The following is a 16177-nucleotide window of genomic DNA, read 5'->3' as shown; positions in this document are numbered from 1 at the left end:
GCTAGTATTTGTTCATATACAAAAGTTATTTCTCTTTATATTATTCCGTTGCTACGAGTTCCGTGTATCCATTTGGAAACACAAGAGCACCGTCACATTAGCAATGTCCTATTTGCCCTTTTTGAAATCCTGTGATTATTAATTTCTTTTCATATGTTTAGGGAGAAGAATAAATGTACAATCCAATCATATCATCTTTGGATAAAAACTGACGTTTAGTTTTCCCTTCATAATTGAACACATCAGTTATGAAATACGCAAAAACCCATCATAATTGAACGTATCAGTCGTTTTACGTCTGCGATGTCGGTCGAGGACACGATCGTCATTCGATGAAGTCTCGAAGGACTCGGTCGTCACCAGACGATGATAAAACACGGCAAGGCGGGAGCGGCAAAACCAAACCGTCTCAGCCGATTCCTCCCCCGTCATTTCTATTTGATCTTCTTTGTTCTTCCTCCGCCCTCTTCTTCATCTTCTCTCCTCTCCATCATCAGAATTAGCCTGTCTTCCTCGAGGCCTGGAGACCGTACTCGTTTCGTTCATAGCAGAGCGAGCAATGGATTTGGGCAGGAGTGCGTCCACTTATCGTGAAGCCGAGGATCTCTTCAAAGACTTCAGAGGCAGAAGAGCCGGCATGATCAAGGCTCTTACAACTGGTCTTTCTTGCCTATCTATCTCTCTCTCTCTCTCTCTCTCTTTCTCTCTTTCGCTCTCGCACACACCGCACTCGATGTGATTTCTTGGAAGTTTCTACTCGTTTCCGGTTACCGTGGATTATGTTCTTGTTGGTGGTGTTGCAGATTTTACCAAGTTCTACCAGCAGTGCGATCCGGGTGAGTCGGACCTCCATTTCTTGATCTGCTTCTTTTCGCTTAGGCGTTCGACTATCTTTGTGCATCTTTCCTTTATTTATTTCATCTATTATTCCGTGGAGTTTAGGGTGATGGAAATGTCGTTGATGCCTCTAAATTTATCAGATAGTTGTTGATGCTATTGAGTCGCACTGGACAACTAAGTCAATTTTGCTTGTGGCGATGGCTGATTAACGTCCAATTTGTCATAATCACAGCAGTATGAAATCCACCATTGTTTGTCAATGGTTCCAACATGGATCAATGATTTGCATCTGACCCAATATCTTTCAGAAATGGATCTTGTGAAATGAATGATACATTAAAATAAATAACTTAGGGTTGGATCCTTTTGGATCCATACTTGAAACACCATAGATTTAACAAATCGATTCTGTTCATGTTCTCACTGTTAAAGACCAAAATATATGAATATAGTTGTTGATGCTTGCTTTGCTTGTGGTATAGCAAAGAATGAGTCAATTTTATAATTAAATTCTGACCAAAATGTTAATACTATTGCCATTATGAGATATGGAGTGTAGATTTGAGTATCGACCAAGTTCCCTTTTTTTTTTTTGATATGTTTGAAGTTTATTCTCAGTAGATTTGAGTGTAGATTTGTACTCGGTATCCAAAATTTCCTACTATGATATGTTTGAAGTTTATCCTCAGTATAAGCATTTGTAAATAGTATACTTTTTCTTCTTTTTAATTTTCTATTTGCAAAATTTTTTTATTTTGGGTCTTCTGCTACAACCTTGGAAGAGGCAAAATGATTAGCAAAATGAACCATGATGAACAAAGAATAAAATGATCATGTGCCTCTTCCATTGTGACTATGAAGCTTTGCGTTTGTATTCTTTATTTGAAGCCTAAAAAGTTGTTGTATTTCTTGCATTTAGAAACTGAAAAGAAATACATACCGAACTTGTTATGTCATTTAGAAAGAACATAGATTTCAGATTTGATTGGAGGAAGTTTCAAGCTTCTTATCTTGAGATTTGAATATGTAGAATCTGCAATTATAAGTTATATTGAGATGTGTTGGGACATTGCATTTCCTGTACCACAAGCAGTAGGGATTTCTTATAGGTCTTTGACAGTTATTTTCTGTAACTTATATGATTACCATGGTTGTAGAGGTCAGCATGTATTATTGTTTACCAAAGCACCAAAAGCGAAGTCAAGGCATATTCCCTTTGGTTATAATCAACTATTAACAATGGAGAGTATTACTGGTGAATCCTGAGAATAAGATTGTTTTGCAGAGAAAGACAACTTATATCTATATGCATTTGCTGATGAGACTTGGGAAGTAAGGGAACGTCCTGAGAAAGTTCTCACAGAATTTCCTGAACTGGTCATAGGAATTAACCTTGCTAGAGATGTGACGGAAGAAAAGCGGTGGCTCGCAGATGTTGCATGCCACAGTGATGCATGGTTGCTCTCTTTTTCCTTGTACTGGAGCCTGCGCTTCGGCTTCGACAAGGAAACTAGGTAATGTTAATTCGATTGGATCTATGAGCCATCTCTTTGTTGGTATATTCTAATATCGGTGCATGCTTTGATCGATATAATGACTCCCCAGAATGCGAAAAAAGTAATTTTTGTATGGTTCTATCAGAGCACTCTGTCTATTACGATAGATAGTCACTTGGTGCTTTTCTCACCCTTGAACTCAGGGATGCATATATGTTTCGGTGACATGTTTTGCCTCCGGATTTAAGCAGCTTATCTATGCCTGTGCTTTGCGTCAAGCATGTCATGTGTGATCCATGTCTCTGTCCATCCAAGCATGTATTAGCTTGTATAGATTTGGTTCCCTTTTCTCCAAAGAATCATTTTATTATTTACCTTGTGCATGAATGGCCTTTTTAGGAAGTTTATGTCCACTGTGTAAGAAAAACTTGCACGGAGCAATGAAGTCCAAGTTGTTTATATTCAATAACTGTTCCAAAACATCGACATGCTCTGTAGTTTCTATAATCACAAGGTGATGGCCTTTAAGAAGTGATTTTGTTATAATTAGAATAATGCAATGTGAGTTCCATTAGTAGTTTCTATGATCATGGGTCTGTTATAATTAAAATCAAATGCACTGAGTGCAGAGCTTTTGATGTTTGTTGCAGAGTAGAAAGATACTTGTATGCCAGACACCTTTCTGCCAAGTAACCCAAATCGTCAGTGGTTTTCTTTATATCGTGCAACACATGAGTTCGTGAAACTCTTTCAGTACCGAGAGATGTGTGGATGTCAGCAGAGAATGTTTTCTTATTCTAGCATTATGAACTGTAATTGCCTTCCCAGTGGTAATTTATTGTGTACTTGGTACAGGAGGCAGCTCTTCGTGATGATAAATACTCTTCCTACTATTAGCGAGGTTTTTCTTGGAGCTGCCAATAACGGAGAGAAAGAAACAATCCCTAGTAACAGCATCAAAGATGGGCCGAGTTCAGAGAAGGCGAGTAAGATTGGCCCTTTGACGACAACTCGTGATGTGTCCTTATTTCTCATCTATTCAGACTTGGCAGCATTCCAGACGGGGGCGTCAAATAAAGGACGACGAAGACGATGACGAGGACGAACACGAACACGAACACGAACACGAACACGAAGACGATGACGATGACGATGATGATGACGATGACGATGCCGAGGACGACGGCACATGTGGTGCATGTTCGAAGACGCATCGTCGGGGTGAGTTCTGGATATGCTGCGACGCGTGTAAGAAGTGGTACCATGCCGAGTGCGTCAGAATAACACCTTCCCAGGCTGAACAAATCAAGCAGTACAAGTGCCCAAGATGCTGCCGTAGCAAGACTCCAAGCGCCTGATCCTGTGTCTCGATTAGTTAGTAATCCTTGACCTGCTTGTATGGGGCTCCGGATCTATCTGAAGTTGTTCTTGGCCAACTCCTTTTATATGGGGGTGGAGTGTGCTCAATTTGCAGCACAAACAAGTGAACCTTGGGCTGCCGAGGTCGATGCGTTGGTTGAGGCTTCAGAGACACCGGAAAGACCCATTACCTCCTTGACCATGTTGGTCCGCTTCATGCTTTACATTCATTAGAAGCAGAACAAACTTTTGACTGTGCACAGCATGTCGGTCCTCTTCTGAAGTTGTTCTTACCTCTGCACTCTTCTTGTTGTGTGTGTGCGACTTTTTACCGTGCGGTACCGTGTCAGAAGCCTTGCTTGGCATTCTCACCGCTTCCGCCTCTCGCTACGTCGACTACAAGCGCGAGTTCACCATCTCACCAACATGGTCGCCCAAAGATCTCACCTTTTCTTCCCACACCTCTCTATTTCAACGTCGTCTGATGTTAAAATTGGAATCTTGCAGGCGGTAAGGAGCGATCGCGGCACAAGAATCGACCGACGGCTTTCCACCGGTTGGGCTGCTCAAAGGATCCGTCTCAAACTCTGTTCCTTCGATGCCCAAATTGCGTTTATGCTGGACGATCCAATCCATACGTGACATGTGGGGGCCACGATTCTGGAGCAAGTCACCCGATAAATATTTTGTGTCTGGGCGACCCTGAAATCAAAACGGCTCGGCGCGGGAGAGGCGAACCAATTCCTCCCTCTTCGTCTTCTCCTCCCCCGTCATCGAAACCTACCGCAGTCCCTAGTCTTCCCTCTCAGAAATTAACCCTCCTTCTTCTTTCCTACGTCGAATTACCCACTCGAATCTGCCTTCGTTTAAAGCAGTGCGCGCCAATGGACCGGAAAGGGAAAGGGCAACCTATCACTTCTTGGACGATCCATATGATCTTCCGGGACTTCCTAGGCAAAAGAGCCGGCTTGATCAAGGCTCTCACTACTGGTCCTTCTTTTCCTCTCCGTTTTTCTTGGAAGTTTTAGCTGGCCTCCTTGTTCTTGATCCGTTTTGCCTGTTCTTGCTGCTTTACTGTTACCGCGTGATTTCTTCTTGGTGGTGGTGCTGCAGATTATGAAAAGTTCCGTCAGCAGTGCGATCCGCGTGAGTCAGCCCTCCATCTCTTTCTCTGCTTCTCTTTGCTTAGGTTTTTGCGTCTCTTGCACATATCCCTTGTCTTGTCTTTCATTGGTTCTTGTAGTTTTGGCTGTTGACCGATAATTTTAGCTTCTTTCCATCGGATTTGAGTTTGCAAATTATATTGAAATTTGTTGGAACATTGGATTGTCTGTTGATTCCCGGGAATGTGATCGTTTTGCAGAAAAACCCTACATGTGTCTTTATGGGTGTCCTGATGAGACGTGGGAACTAAAGGAACCTCCTGATGTTCCCCACGAACTCCCTGAACCAAACATAGGAATTAACTTCGCCAGAGACGGGATGCCAGAAAAGGAGTGGCTTGGTCGTATTGCAATCCACAGCGATGCATGGCTTTATTCTTATGCCTTGTATATTGCCATACGCGCTGGCCTTGATGCCGAGACCAGGTAAGGTCTATTTAGTTTCATCATCTACTCTCAAATATTTGTGCGTGATTTGATCTGATCCATCATAAGATGATTTCCCAGATCGGCCAAGTACTAGCAGATCTCTTTCGTTCTCTTCTATCACAGAAATTTACCTATTATGATCATCGTTTAGATGCTTTTTGGTAACATAAGTTTTGTTATCATATGCTTATGCCATTTTAACTTTTAATCAGTGTTTCTGTCGTAGTTAAAAACTGTTCCTTCTCTAGCCAGTGGTCATAAAATGTTTTACTGTTTTGTCAATTAGTAAATAAATGTAGACTTCTTTTTTGTTATCTTGAGATGAAACCATGTAGAATGACATTTCAATTTTCAACTCCATTCAATGACATAATAATGTATCAGATCATCATCATCTTTGGACCTGATTAAGATTTTAAGTGCATGTCGAAGGCCTTGTTTTCACATGCCATCAAGCAAGTCAGAAGATTTCAGCCATGATTTTATTATTTCTTTTTGAATTTCTGATATTCATTATTTCCTAAAATTCTTTGAATCGAAATGTGATGCTGAACTTATTGATGAAATCCTAACATGTAATTGAACCCATTTCCCTGTTTCATGCCGAAACAAAATATTACATATTGACAAAATCCTCACTTATTGCTTTAATTTGTAGTGTATATCTATCTACTCATGCATTATAAACTACAGCTTTGTTCCTAATGGAGCTTTATCGATACAGGATGCGGCTTTTCGATATGATAAATTTTAATCCTACTATATACGAGATTGTACGTGGAACTGTCAACACCAAACGCGCAAAAGAAAAGCCCCCTGGCACCAGCTCCAAGAAGGTGAGTTCGTTTATCGCCATCTTTCTGGCTTCATGCGTGCCTACCTCCAGTAACAGAGAACGATGCTGAACAGGTCTATGACGATACAAATATTATGTGTGGTGTCTGCGGGATCAGGTTTTCCGACGGTGATCACTGGGTATTTTGCGGCATGTGTATTACGTGGTATCATGGTAGGTGTGTCGCTGTGACACCTGAGCAGTTGAAGTCTATCAAACAGTACAGGTGCCCGAGTTGTTGCTCTTACGAGGGAGCGACGACCTGAAACGTCATGGGGTTGTGTCATAGATTCAGCTCCAGCAACGATCCATTCATCACTCATCAGTCTCTCTTCGAATTACATCTCTCTCCCATGAGAGTAACTTTTTGATCTGCCAATGTTTTTTCACGTCAGATAAGCCATTGAACTTTTTTGTTCCCCTTTTGTGGAGATGGCCTGCCCCATTGTTGTGACCTAAGCTTTCTAGTGTGACGGATACATGCGAAGTCGTTCAGACTCCCCTCGAGACTCTACACACTTCGCTTCCTTTCATCCCGCACCCCAGCGCCGCAAGCCTGGCCTTCTCCTTTTCCACCTCCGCCGCCGCCGTCGCCGTAGTGGCAGTGGCTTGCTGCATCCCCACCCTCCCCGACAACGAGCCATGGCGCAGTGCGGAGGGATGGTGGGGCCCATATTATGGCGGACGTCACCCGAAAACCTTTCCTGGGCGACGCGACCCGGCAACCAAGTCAGGGTCTGTGCAGGGCACAACCGTCATTTAACCAAATGTAGACGTCACGGTTGCCGACCGGTGACGTAACCAAAACACCCTGAAATCAAACACGGGTCGGGGCGCGGGAGCAGCGAACCAAATCCAATCTCATATCGTTCCCCCTCCATTCCATCTTCTCCTTCTCTTCCTCTCATCGGACTCTATCCTAACCCAGAACCGTCCTTCCTCGTTTGGACGCCGAATTCCCCACTCGAATCGGCCACTGGGAACTTCGACTTTTCTCCCCATAGTTTAAAGCGGCGCGCGCAATGGATGAGGAAAAGATAGATTACTATCTTTGGACAGTCGATCAAATCTTCCGAGACTTCCTTGGCAGAAGAGCCGGCTTGATCAAGGCTCTCACCACTGGTCCTCTTTTCCCCTCTGTTTTCTTGGCACTTTTACCTGGTGTCGTTGGTCTCCACCCGTTTTCCCTGTTCTTGCTGGTTTTCTGTTACCCTGTGTTTTGTTCTTGATGGTGGTGTTGCAGATTTTAACAAGTTCTACACGAAGTGCGATCCGGGTGAGTCTGCTCTCCTTTCCTTTGTCTGCCTCCCTTTTCTTAGTGCTTTTCTTTTTCTTTAGCATATCCCATTAATTCTTGGAGTTTTGGCTGCTGATCGATGTTCGTGATGTCCCCCAGTTTCTGCCCATCTTTTGGAATCCCAAACTTATGTCCTTTTGGATTTGGGTTATAGAATTACGTCCTGTAGTTTATAGAATTAGGGTTTGGGATTCACACCTAAAACACAAAATCCATGTGATCCGAACACCAACCTATACCCTGTATTTGTGCATTGTTTAGAAGTAAATATTTAGCCTTTTGATTTGATTTATGGAACTTTTAGCTTCTTTCCATGGGAGTTGAGTCTGTAAGCTTTGCAGTTACGAAGATTGTATCAAAATCCGTTGGAACATAGAGTTATTTTCCTGCGACTTATATGATTACCAGCTTGTAGTTCTTGTTTGCCCGTATCAACAACTAAGTCTAGTCATATGACCTCTAAATAAAATCGTGGATTATTTATCATGGAGATTACTGAATATAATTGATTCCTTGGAATATGATTGTTTTGCAGAAAAACCCAAGATGTGTCTTTACGGGCGTCCTAATGAGACTTGGAAAGTAAAGGAACGTCCTCTTCTTTTCAGCGAACTTCCCGAACCACACTCGGGAATTAACTGCATTAGAGATGGGATGCTAGAAAAGGACTGGCTTGCCCATGTTGCAATCCACAGTGATGCATGGATAATTTCTCTTGCCTTCTATATTGCTGCTCGTGCTGGGTGTGATCATGACGCCAGGTAATGTCTGTTTGATTTCGAGCACTAGCAGATCTTTATGTTGCTTATGAATTGATCCATAAGATGTTTTCGAAGATTGGAGAGAAGTACCAGCAGATCTTTTTTTCATTCTGTTCCATCACAGCATTATATCTGTTATGATCATCATTTATGTTCCTTCCTCACCCTCGAATTCAGGGTGCACAAATTTCTCATTTCTTGATTAAAATACCAGTGAACTTGACCATGTGGCTGGGGGCTATGGTTGCTATGCTTGATCATGTCATATGCATAAGATTTACTTGCGTGGAGCAATGAAGAAAGACATGTTCTAAAGATCAACGTACTTGTGGTGCACTTTAAAGCACAGCAAATAAACTATTTGACTTTTTGTTAAACGTATCATATTTTAATGCTTCATATTGCACATTTACATCTTGAAATATGAGTTCTTTTAGTATTTTCTATCATCATTAGTTTGTGTCATTTTTAGTTTTTTTTTCTTTTTTTTGTTTCCGTTGGTCTATAAATAATTACTATCTTGGTAATAATTAATGAGAAATAATTATTTTGTTGTACGATGAGATGTAACCATATAGAGGTAGAATGATATTACAAATTCTGACTCCACTCAGTGACATGTTGGATCGGATTATCATATTTCTTATGGTGGGAACTGGGAACCTTGGACCTGATTAAAGATAAAAGTCTATGTCCAAGCCCTTGTTTGACATGCCATTAAATATGTCAGGTGATTTCATTCATGGTTTTATTGTTTTTTGACAAATTTCTATCCTTTACAGATTATTTATCAATTCCGAAAAAAATACGTTAAATGAAAATGAAAGGCTGAACTCATAGACGACCATACTCTGTATTGGTTGTTTACACATCGTACGTATGCTTCGTGAATCATGAACTGTGCATATAACTGCTTTGTAATGTATATCACCTTCGAATCTCTGTTAATTTGGAGTTGGCACCAAAATGTCTATCATTTACTCATGCATTATCGACTTCGGTGCTTTCCTGACGGAGGTTTATGGTTTAACTGATACAGGCAGCAGCTTTTCAGTATGATAAATAGTAATCCTACTTTATATGAGATTGTATCTGGAACTGTGAAAATGCCGGCGAAGGAAGAGACCTCCAATGCGAGCAGGAAGGATAAATCGAGGTCTAAAAAGGTGAGTACGATTACCAATAGCTAGCAACATCCCATGTATCCTTCTTCCTCAACCATCGTGCGATGTTACTCTTTCGTGCGTTATGCTTCCCAGCGTTCGAGAGTACGAGTTTTGGGGTGGCCTCTGCCTTCAATAGAAGAGGAAGCGGACGTCAAGGACGAAGCTGAACAGATGGCCGCGGCAGCTAACCATAGTAGCATCACATGTGGCGCATGTGGAAGATGGTTTTCCGATGATACCGAGTACTGGATATTATGCGACGTGTGTGGGATATGGTATCATGGAAACTGTGTCAGAGTGACACCTGAGCGTTATAAACAACTCAAGCGCTACAGGTGCCCAGGATGCTATCGTCACAAGAGAGAGAGGACCTGAAACCTCCTCCGTTGTGACGGTGGGTAGATTCAGCTTCAGAAACACAAGAAAGAACCATTCATCGGTCAGCAGTATCTCTTCGATCATCAGTCAAATCACCATTCTATTCCGTGGCCACTCTTAGGGGTTCCTGAATCCTGATGCTTGCTATTAGCCATTTGCCCACTCCTTGCTTCTATTACCACAGTCGAGTCGATGGCTCCAGTGCTCTTGAAATGGGCGCTCTTCACCCCTCTTAACTTTGCTCGCCTCTTCCCATCATCCAACTCGTGCGCCTCAAGTGTTCTTGTAGTTGATGCGATTTAGGAGTCTGACACGATTTGATCTGGTCTCAAACCTGTAAGCTCATTTAGGAGGCTCACGAGGGGTAATGTGAGGAGATCGAGGTAGGAAGTCGGTCCAGTTATAGATCTTGAGATATTGCTTGTTCGTCGAAAGTGGGTTTTGGAGCTATCCTAAGATATGTCTTAGCATCATCGAGGTCCTTGCATAAACGATCAACATCGGAGGATGTTTTCAACCCGACTCATTCGATGGTAAAATTAGTTGATAGGTGGGAGATAGTAGATGTACTTGTCCCTTTAGGTTTTGAGATTGATTTTTATACTTAAGTGATCGATGGGGGTGCGGTTGATGGTTAGTCTAGGAGCCTCTTATGTTGTCCAAGGGCCCATTTATGTCGAGGGTTGGTGAAAATATTTCTTTGAGGGCAACGTCATAGAATGATGGCTTCGAGAGCGTTGTTTGTCAAGATTGGAGCCTATGTGGGATAAGCAGGGGATGACCTTCTGTACCAAGCATTCAAATAGGGGAACTGGGCCATGTTGTGTGGGATTAATGCCCTATAGGCATGCGAGCCTTCTCACAATCATGATTGGTGGGGGTGTCATGTTGCTTGCGAAAAGGGAAAACGAAGGGATGAGCCTCGTCGTCGGGGGTTAATGTACTCTATGACTAGCTTGAGCGGCCTTCCTAGATATCGAGGTAGGCAGGGGCCAAAGGATTGCGCTTCACGTATGTCTAGCCCCCAAGTGGCAGCTCATAGTTGGGTGAGTCAGCAAGATGATGCTTATGCTATTACTTTCTCTATCATTTGCGCCGCCCTAGCCCCCCCTCGCCGCCCCCCCCCCCCCGGAAGGTGTGTTTTGGGGCTCTAGAAAGAGGGTTCGAGGCATGATATTTGGTCATTTCCATTTTTATCAGGGTTGAGTTTCATGATTTTTTGTATTTTAGGAACACGTCGCTTAGCATGCCTAGATGATAAGTCGGGGGTCAAGTTTCATGATTTTTGCATTTTGAGCGTGCCTTGTTTGGCATGCCTAGATGATAAGTCGGGGGTCAAGTTTCATGATTTTTGCATTTTGAGCTTGCCTTGTTTGGCATGCCTAGATGTTGAGTTAGTGGTCGGGTTTTGTGAACTACCTACATTTGGAAATACTATAGACAATGGCAGCACGAGTCAGGTTTCCTGATTTATTTATCTAGGTGCATTGTCATAGACTTAGTTGAAATTTCCTGATCTATTTATCATTTGCGCCGCCCTAGCCCCCCCTCGCCCCCCCCCCCGGAAGGTGTGTTTTGGGGCTCTAGAAAGAGGGTTCGAGGCATGACATTTGGTCATTTCCATTTTTATCAGGGTTGAGTTTCATGATTTTTTTTATTTTTCGGTCTTTAATGGACCATTTTACCCTTTGTTGTGCCACTGTTCAGAGCTTGTAAAGTCTGTTTGTAATTTGCATTGTCTATGAAGTGTTTTCGGAGATGTTTGCTTGTGGATCTCGATTGAGACGTTCTCTCTAACCCATTAAAATAGAAAGAGGGTTCGAGGCATGACACAACCTTTATTTACAAGCCTAAAGAGGCCACCAACCCAACTAAAATGGGACTATTAAGCCTTCGGCCGCCCCTCTACATGTTGTACGAGGCATGAACATGCCAAAAGACACGGACATATATATGTATTACATCAAACATCCTATTTCGAAGTTTGTCCGTGACATTCTCCCCCACTTATTCCTTCGACGTCCTCGTTGAAGCCTTTGTGAACACTGTAACTCCTCGCCTTTGCTGAGTCTTCAATCTTCCGCTCCAGCTACAATGCGCCTCTTGGCTCCTAGCTGCTCTCCGTTGCTGTTTTTGAGTAGTCGAACCTTTGATCCGCCATGCTGCTTCAACTCACCAATGACTCTGACTCTGATGTGGGGTTGGCTGAGTTGTGTTGATCCTTGTTGATTCCTATGGATCCCCCAGATGAAGGAAAAGACCATCCTTACTGCACTAGTCTCTCAAATTCCTCATGCTGCTTGAACTGGGTGGATGCTTATTGGAGCTTTAACGAGCATCGTCTCGCAAACTTCTGAAGTTTTGGGTCCTTCCTCCATAAAATTTGCTCATTGACTCTTCTTTCACTTAGTTATCACATCCAAGTAGGTTCGCATCACTTCCGCTTTCGGTTGGCATTTCGTTAGGAAATGAAGCGGACAATCTACTCTCAGTAGCACTGATCACCGTTGGTGAGGATTTGACAATTATTATCTTTCATTATCTTCGAAGGGTCTTTGAACTTGTGCAGAGCTCCTCGGCCGGATAGCTAAGAGAATTGGGGTACTCGGTTTCGCCCATTCTCTTAAGGGTTGAGAAGGCAAAAGTTACTTGACTTCGCCCGCCTCCTCGAGGTTGTACTCCATGCATCGAGCTGGTTACTGGCCTTCACCTGCTCTTTGCTCACACTTCTGAAGCACTTGAAGTATCGATCCGATCGACAACCATGGAAGACCCAGCCCCCATATGCTGATGACCAAGGTTTTCATACGATGCACGCACGAAAGACCCGCCTCTGCGGTACCATGGCCTTCACTCCTTGAATCCATAGCCCTTCTTGCCGTCGTGTTGTTCACCGAAGTGAAGCTTCCAGTAGCTCCCGATCATACCTCCATATGATCTAGTCCCTCCCGGGACTATGTCGTGTGTATCGCATTGCCATGAACTGTTCCACCATGATCTGCTGCACCATGTCGCCTCCTGGTGACATCTCCATTGCATTCTGATCCTTGTGGAATAAACTCGAATTGTGAACCCTCAATGTGTGGCCTCTGCCAATACATCACAGGGTCTCCTCCACCTTCGATTTTGTTCGCTCCTTTGGCAATCGACCTTCATCCACCCACTCTTGGGTCACACCTAGATGAAGCACCGCTCTAGGACAGTCCATCGCCTAGTAGCTCCCGAAGTCCATTGACTTCACTGTAATTTGTGCACTATTGTCTGGATCCTGGGCCTCTGCCCCTACCAGCACAATCTAGTCTACGCACCGCTTCCTTCACGACAACTTGAATGGCAACACTGTGGTATATTCTTCAAGAGTACCCGCCTCTGCGTCCTCTTGCCCCGTGCTAAGGCCTTCTGAACTCAACTTCACCTCCGCAAATTGAGTCACCTTAGTTCCTCCATCAAATGCTCCTCCGAGATAAGGTGCATGTGCCTAGAAGCTCCCTTCGTCTTTGGCATCATGCAAGATGAGTCTGCTCCGTCAGAATGAAGGACCCATGGAACAACATGATTCTACTCTTGCCTCTGTAAGAGTTCATGTCCTTGACCTCTGTCTAAAGAAAGCATTGTGTCTCCGCTCCATGTTCCAACTTCTATGCTGGCTCCTTTCATACGGCTTGGGTACTTCGTCAAGTTACACCCAAGTTGCTCCGCTCCTCGTTTTTGCATTGAGTTGATGGTGGCCCTCGTGTCCACCATTCCACGGGTCAGCCCTCTCTTGAGTCCGATCTCTATATCGACTCCAAGTGTGCCTTCATTTAAGTTGCTTTGGGTCGCTCCCCCACTTGATCTCGCAATGCATCCACCAATGCATTCTCTCGAGCGAGATCATGCGACAACTCCTCGCCGCTTGCTCAGACCATTGAGCTTCGTGGAGTTGTTGTTTGTCGAGGCACTCCTCTTCAACATGTGAGGTCCATCTCACATGATTCCCCCTTTGGAGAGCCGGGACTTATCCCACCTGGATAACTGTCCCATTGGAGCAACATCTCTCTTCGTTTCGGAGACCACCATCCCCTTGGACTACTTCGATCTGCTGAATAAACTGTGCATTGTTCTGCCTCCCGCAAACGCACTTGCTAGATTGCGACTCCACGTCAATACAGCCCCCGCTACACCACTCAAGGCCTAGCAACATGCTGAACTCGTTGCACACTTCAACCTCCTACGGACGTATCCTTCCCATGCCGAAGAGAAAGTTTCAATGCTCCGTGGCGCCGAGTTTCAGTTGCCTTGGGATGGCCATGAACATTCCATCGTCCGCATACAAGCCCATGCATGAGTACCAAATTCTTCGACTTAGCAATTTCCCTCACCTCTGTGAGCTTTGCATAACTCTTTTAGTCATTGAGCAACTCATTCCACCTTGGATGGTCTCATCCTTTACCAAGCTCCTAGCTTGCCTTGAGCACCATCAAGTATGGTTGTCAACGTTGAGCTGTAGCTCAAACTCAGCTATCCCAACCTTTGTGCGCTCCGCATTCTTCCAAACTTGTCTGTTCTCGTGGTGCCTCTTGCGCGAAGGGTTGGCCATTCCTCTGAATGCCAATGTCGGATGCCCGCTCCTCCGAGCGACTCCTTTTCCCTACATCTCCATGCCCGTTTTCCCCCAAACGGTCACGCGTGTGCTGACTGCCCTCAACGCAGCCCCGCTAGGTCCCCCACGTTTGCATGCTAAGTGTTTCTATGAGTGCTTGTCCCGCTCTGATACCATCTGTCATGGACTTAGCTGGTTTTGCCTAAGTCGTGCGGCACCCTTGTGTATCCGTCCGCAAAGGTCAGCCTCCCCGAAGCCTCCCATTGTCCCTTAGGACCAACAAAAGAGAGAACGGGTTAGAGAGAATGCCTCAATCGGGATCCACAAGCAAACATCTCCGAAAACACTTTATAGACAATGCAAATTACAAACAGACTTTACAAGCTCTGAACAGTGGCACAACAAAGGGTAAAATGGTCCATTATAGACCGAAAATCTCTCGCACGTGTCCACATGACACAACCTTTATTTACAAGCCTAAAGAGGCCACCAACCCAACTAAAACAGGACTATTAAGCCTTCGGTCGCCCCTCTACATGCTGTACAAGGTATGAACATGCCAAAAGACATGGACATACATAAGCATTACATCAAACATTCTGTTTCGAAGTTTGTCCGTGATAGAACGATCGTTGTGCACCCGCAATAACTCCGTTCAACGAACCGTTCGTCGCTCTCATCTACATGTACAGTTACTTGGCAGCCTGTTTTGCCTTGGTTTTGAGTCATTTTGCTTATAAAAATGTAAGTTCGAACAAACTGTAGCGTTACAAAGCGATCGCTCACCGAACCGAGTAAAACAACCCCAAAACAACCCAAAACAGCTCTGTTTTCGTGTGCCGCGGGCTGATTTCTGGAATCTACCTCCGCTCACCAAAACATCAGCCATCTCAGGCCCTTGGAACCCCCCAGGTGGCATAGGGCTGGATGGGGCTTCGGTATAGTACCGGGCGTTGAACACTCATTCGTAAGTTCGCACGTTGCCTTGACGGGAACTTGTTGTCGCGCCTAGGACTCGGTGAGTTGCTGTTTGTGGGCTTGTAGATGTTCGTTCAACCTTCTAAAGCTCTTTTTTTCCCCCTCTCCCTCTTTTTTCTTGTGCACGCAAGGTGCTCGCTGAATTGCTTGTAAAGCTTCCCCTCTTTTCGCGAGACGTCGGGACTTGTCCGTCGCTTGTTCTTTTGAACTAATCAACTTTCTCTTTTACAGGTCCTTCGGGACCTGCGAGAGGTTACAAGTGGGCTGATCTTTGTGGAGCAATATCGCAAGGGCGAAGTGCGACTTAGGCAATGCAAGCTAAGTTCGCGTCATGGTCGCAAGGGTGCCTCACGCCTTATGCAATTCCAACTAAGGTCGTGATATTATGGTATCAGAGCGGGCAAGCACTTCGAGCGAGCAGCGAAGTAACTTCGCAACTTCGCCATGGCAAAGCATCGTGGCGAATCCAGCAAGACGAGGCAAGCCGGACCCTTACCCCAAGCAGCCGCAAGTGGGCTGTATGTGCACACTCGCTCTCATGTTATTGGAGCTGCTCAAGTGGAGCGCGGCAGCGAACATGATGAGCGAGAAGTTGGCTACTCTCCGCGAGCGGAGGAGGCGCAATCTAGAGCGCCAACTAGGAAAAAGAGTCACAAGGAGAGACTCACAATGGCGGAAACCCGCCTGGATGTTCTTGAAGTGAGCGTGGAGGAACTCTACCATGGCCAATAAAGGCTTGTTGGGATAGAGAGCTCGCAAGAGGAAGCAGAGTCCAGGATCGACAAGGTCGAGGCCCTAGTCGATCGTTTGTCTGATGACACTAAAGACTCCGTGCAACACTTACAGGATGTTGTGGCGGAACTCATTTCAAAGGTGGCCATGCTCATAAGAGC

General features: G+C 44.6%; 2 protein-coding genes across 3 annotated transcripts; both read left to right on the top strand.

The window, feature by feature from the left end:
• Positions 1-398: 398 nt before the first annotated feature.
• Positions 399-3996, top strand: LOC135586117 (PHD finger protein ALFIN-LIKE 5-like). 2 transcript variants are annotated; one of them, XM_065127643.1, is made up of 4 exons: positions 399-659; positions 804-836; positions 2225-2354; positions 3192-3996. In XM_065127643.1, exons 1-4 carry the CDS (start codon positions 560-562, stop codon positions 3430-3432), a joined length of 504 nt encoding a protein of 167 aa, XP_064983715.1. In that variant the 5' UTR covers positions 399-559; the 3' UTR covers positions 3433-3996. The 2 variants fall into 2 exon arrangements, with proteins under 2 accessions (XP_064983715.1, XP_064983714.1); XM_065127642.1 differs by having other exon boundaries at positions 2126-2354.
• Positions 3997-7144: 3148 nt separating this feature from the next.
• LOC135626037 (PHD finger protein ALFIN-LIKE 4-like) lies at positions 7145-9721 on the top strand. Its single transcript, XM_065131227.1, has 5 exons — positions 7145-7244; positions 7366-7398; positions 7955-8180; positions 9220-9346; positions 9440-9721. The coding sequence occupies exons 1-5, from the start codon at positions 7145-7147 to the stop codon at positions 9719-9721; spliced, it is 768 nt and encodes a 255-aa protein (XP_064987299.1).
• The last annotated feature ends 6456 nt before the right edge of the window (positions 9722-16177 follow it).

The sequence above is a fragment of the Musa acuminata genome, chromosome BXJ2-10 (assembly GCF_036884655.1).
Source record: "Musa acuminata AAA Group cultivar baxijiao chromosome BXJ2-10, Cavendish_Baxijiao_AAA, whole genome shotgun sequence".
NCBI lineage: Eukaryota > Viridiplantae > Streptophyta > Magnoliopsida > Zingiberales > Musaceae > Musa > Musa acuminata.
The sequence above is the reverse complement of the archived record's forward strand: the minus strand, read 5'-3'. Positions and strand labels throughout refer to the sequence as shown.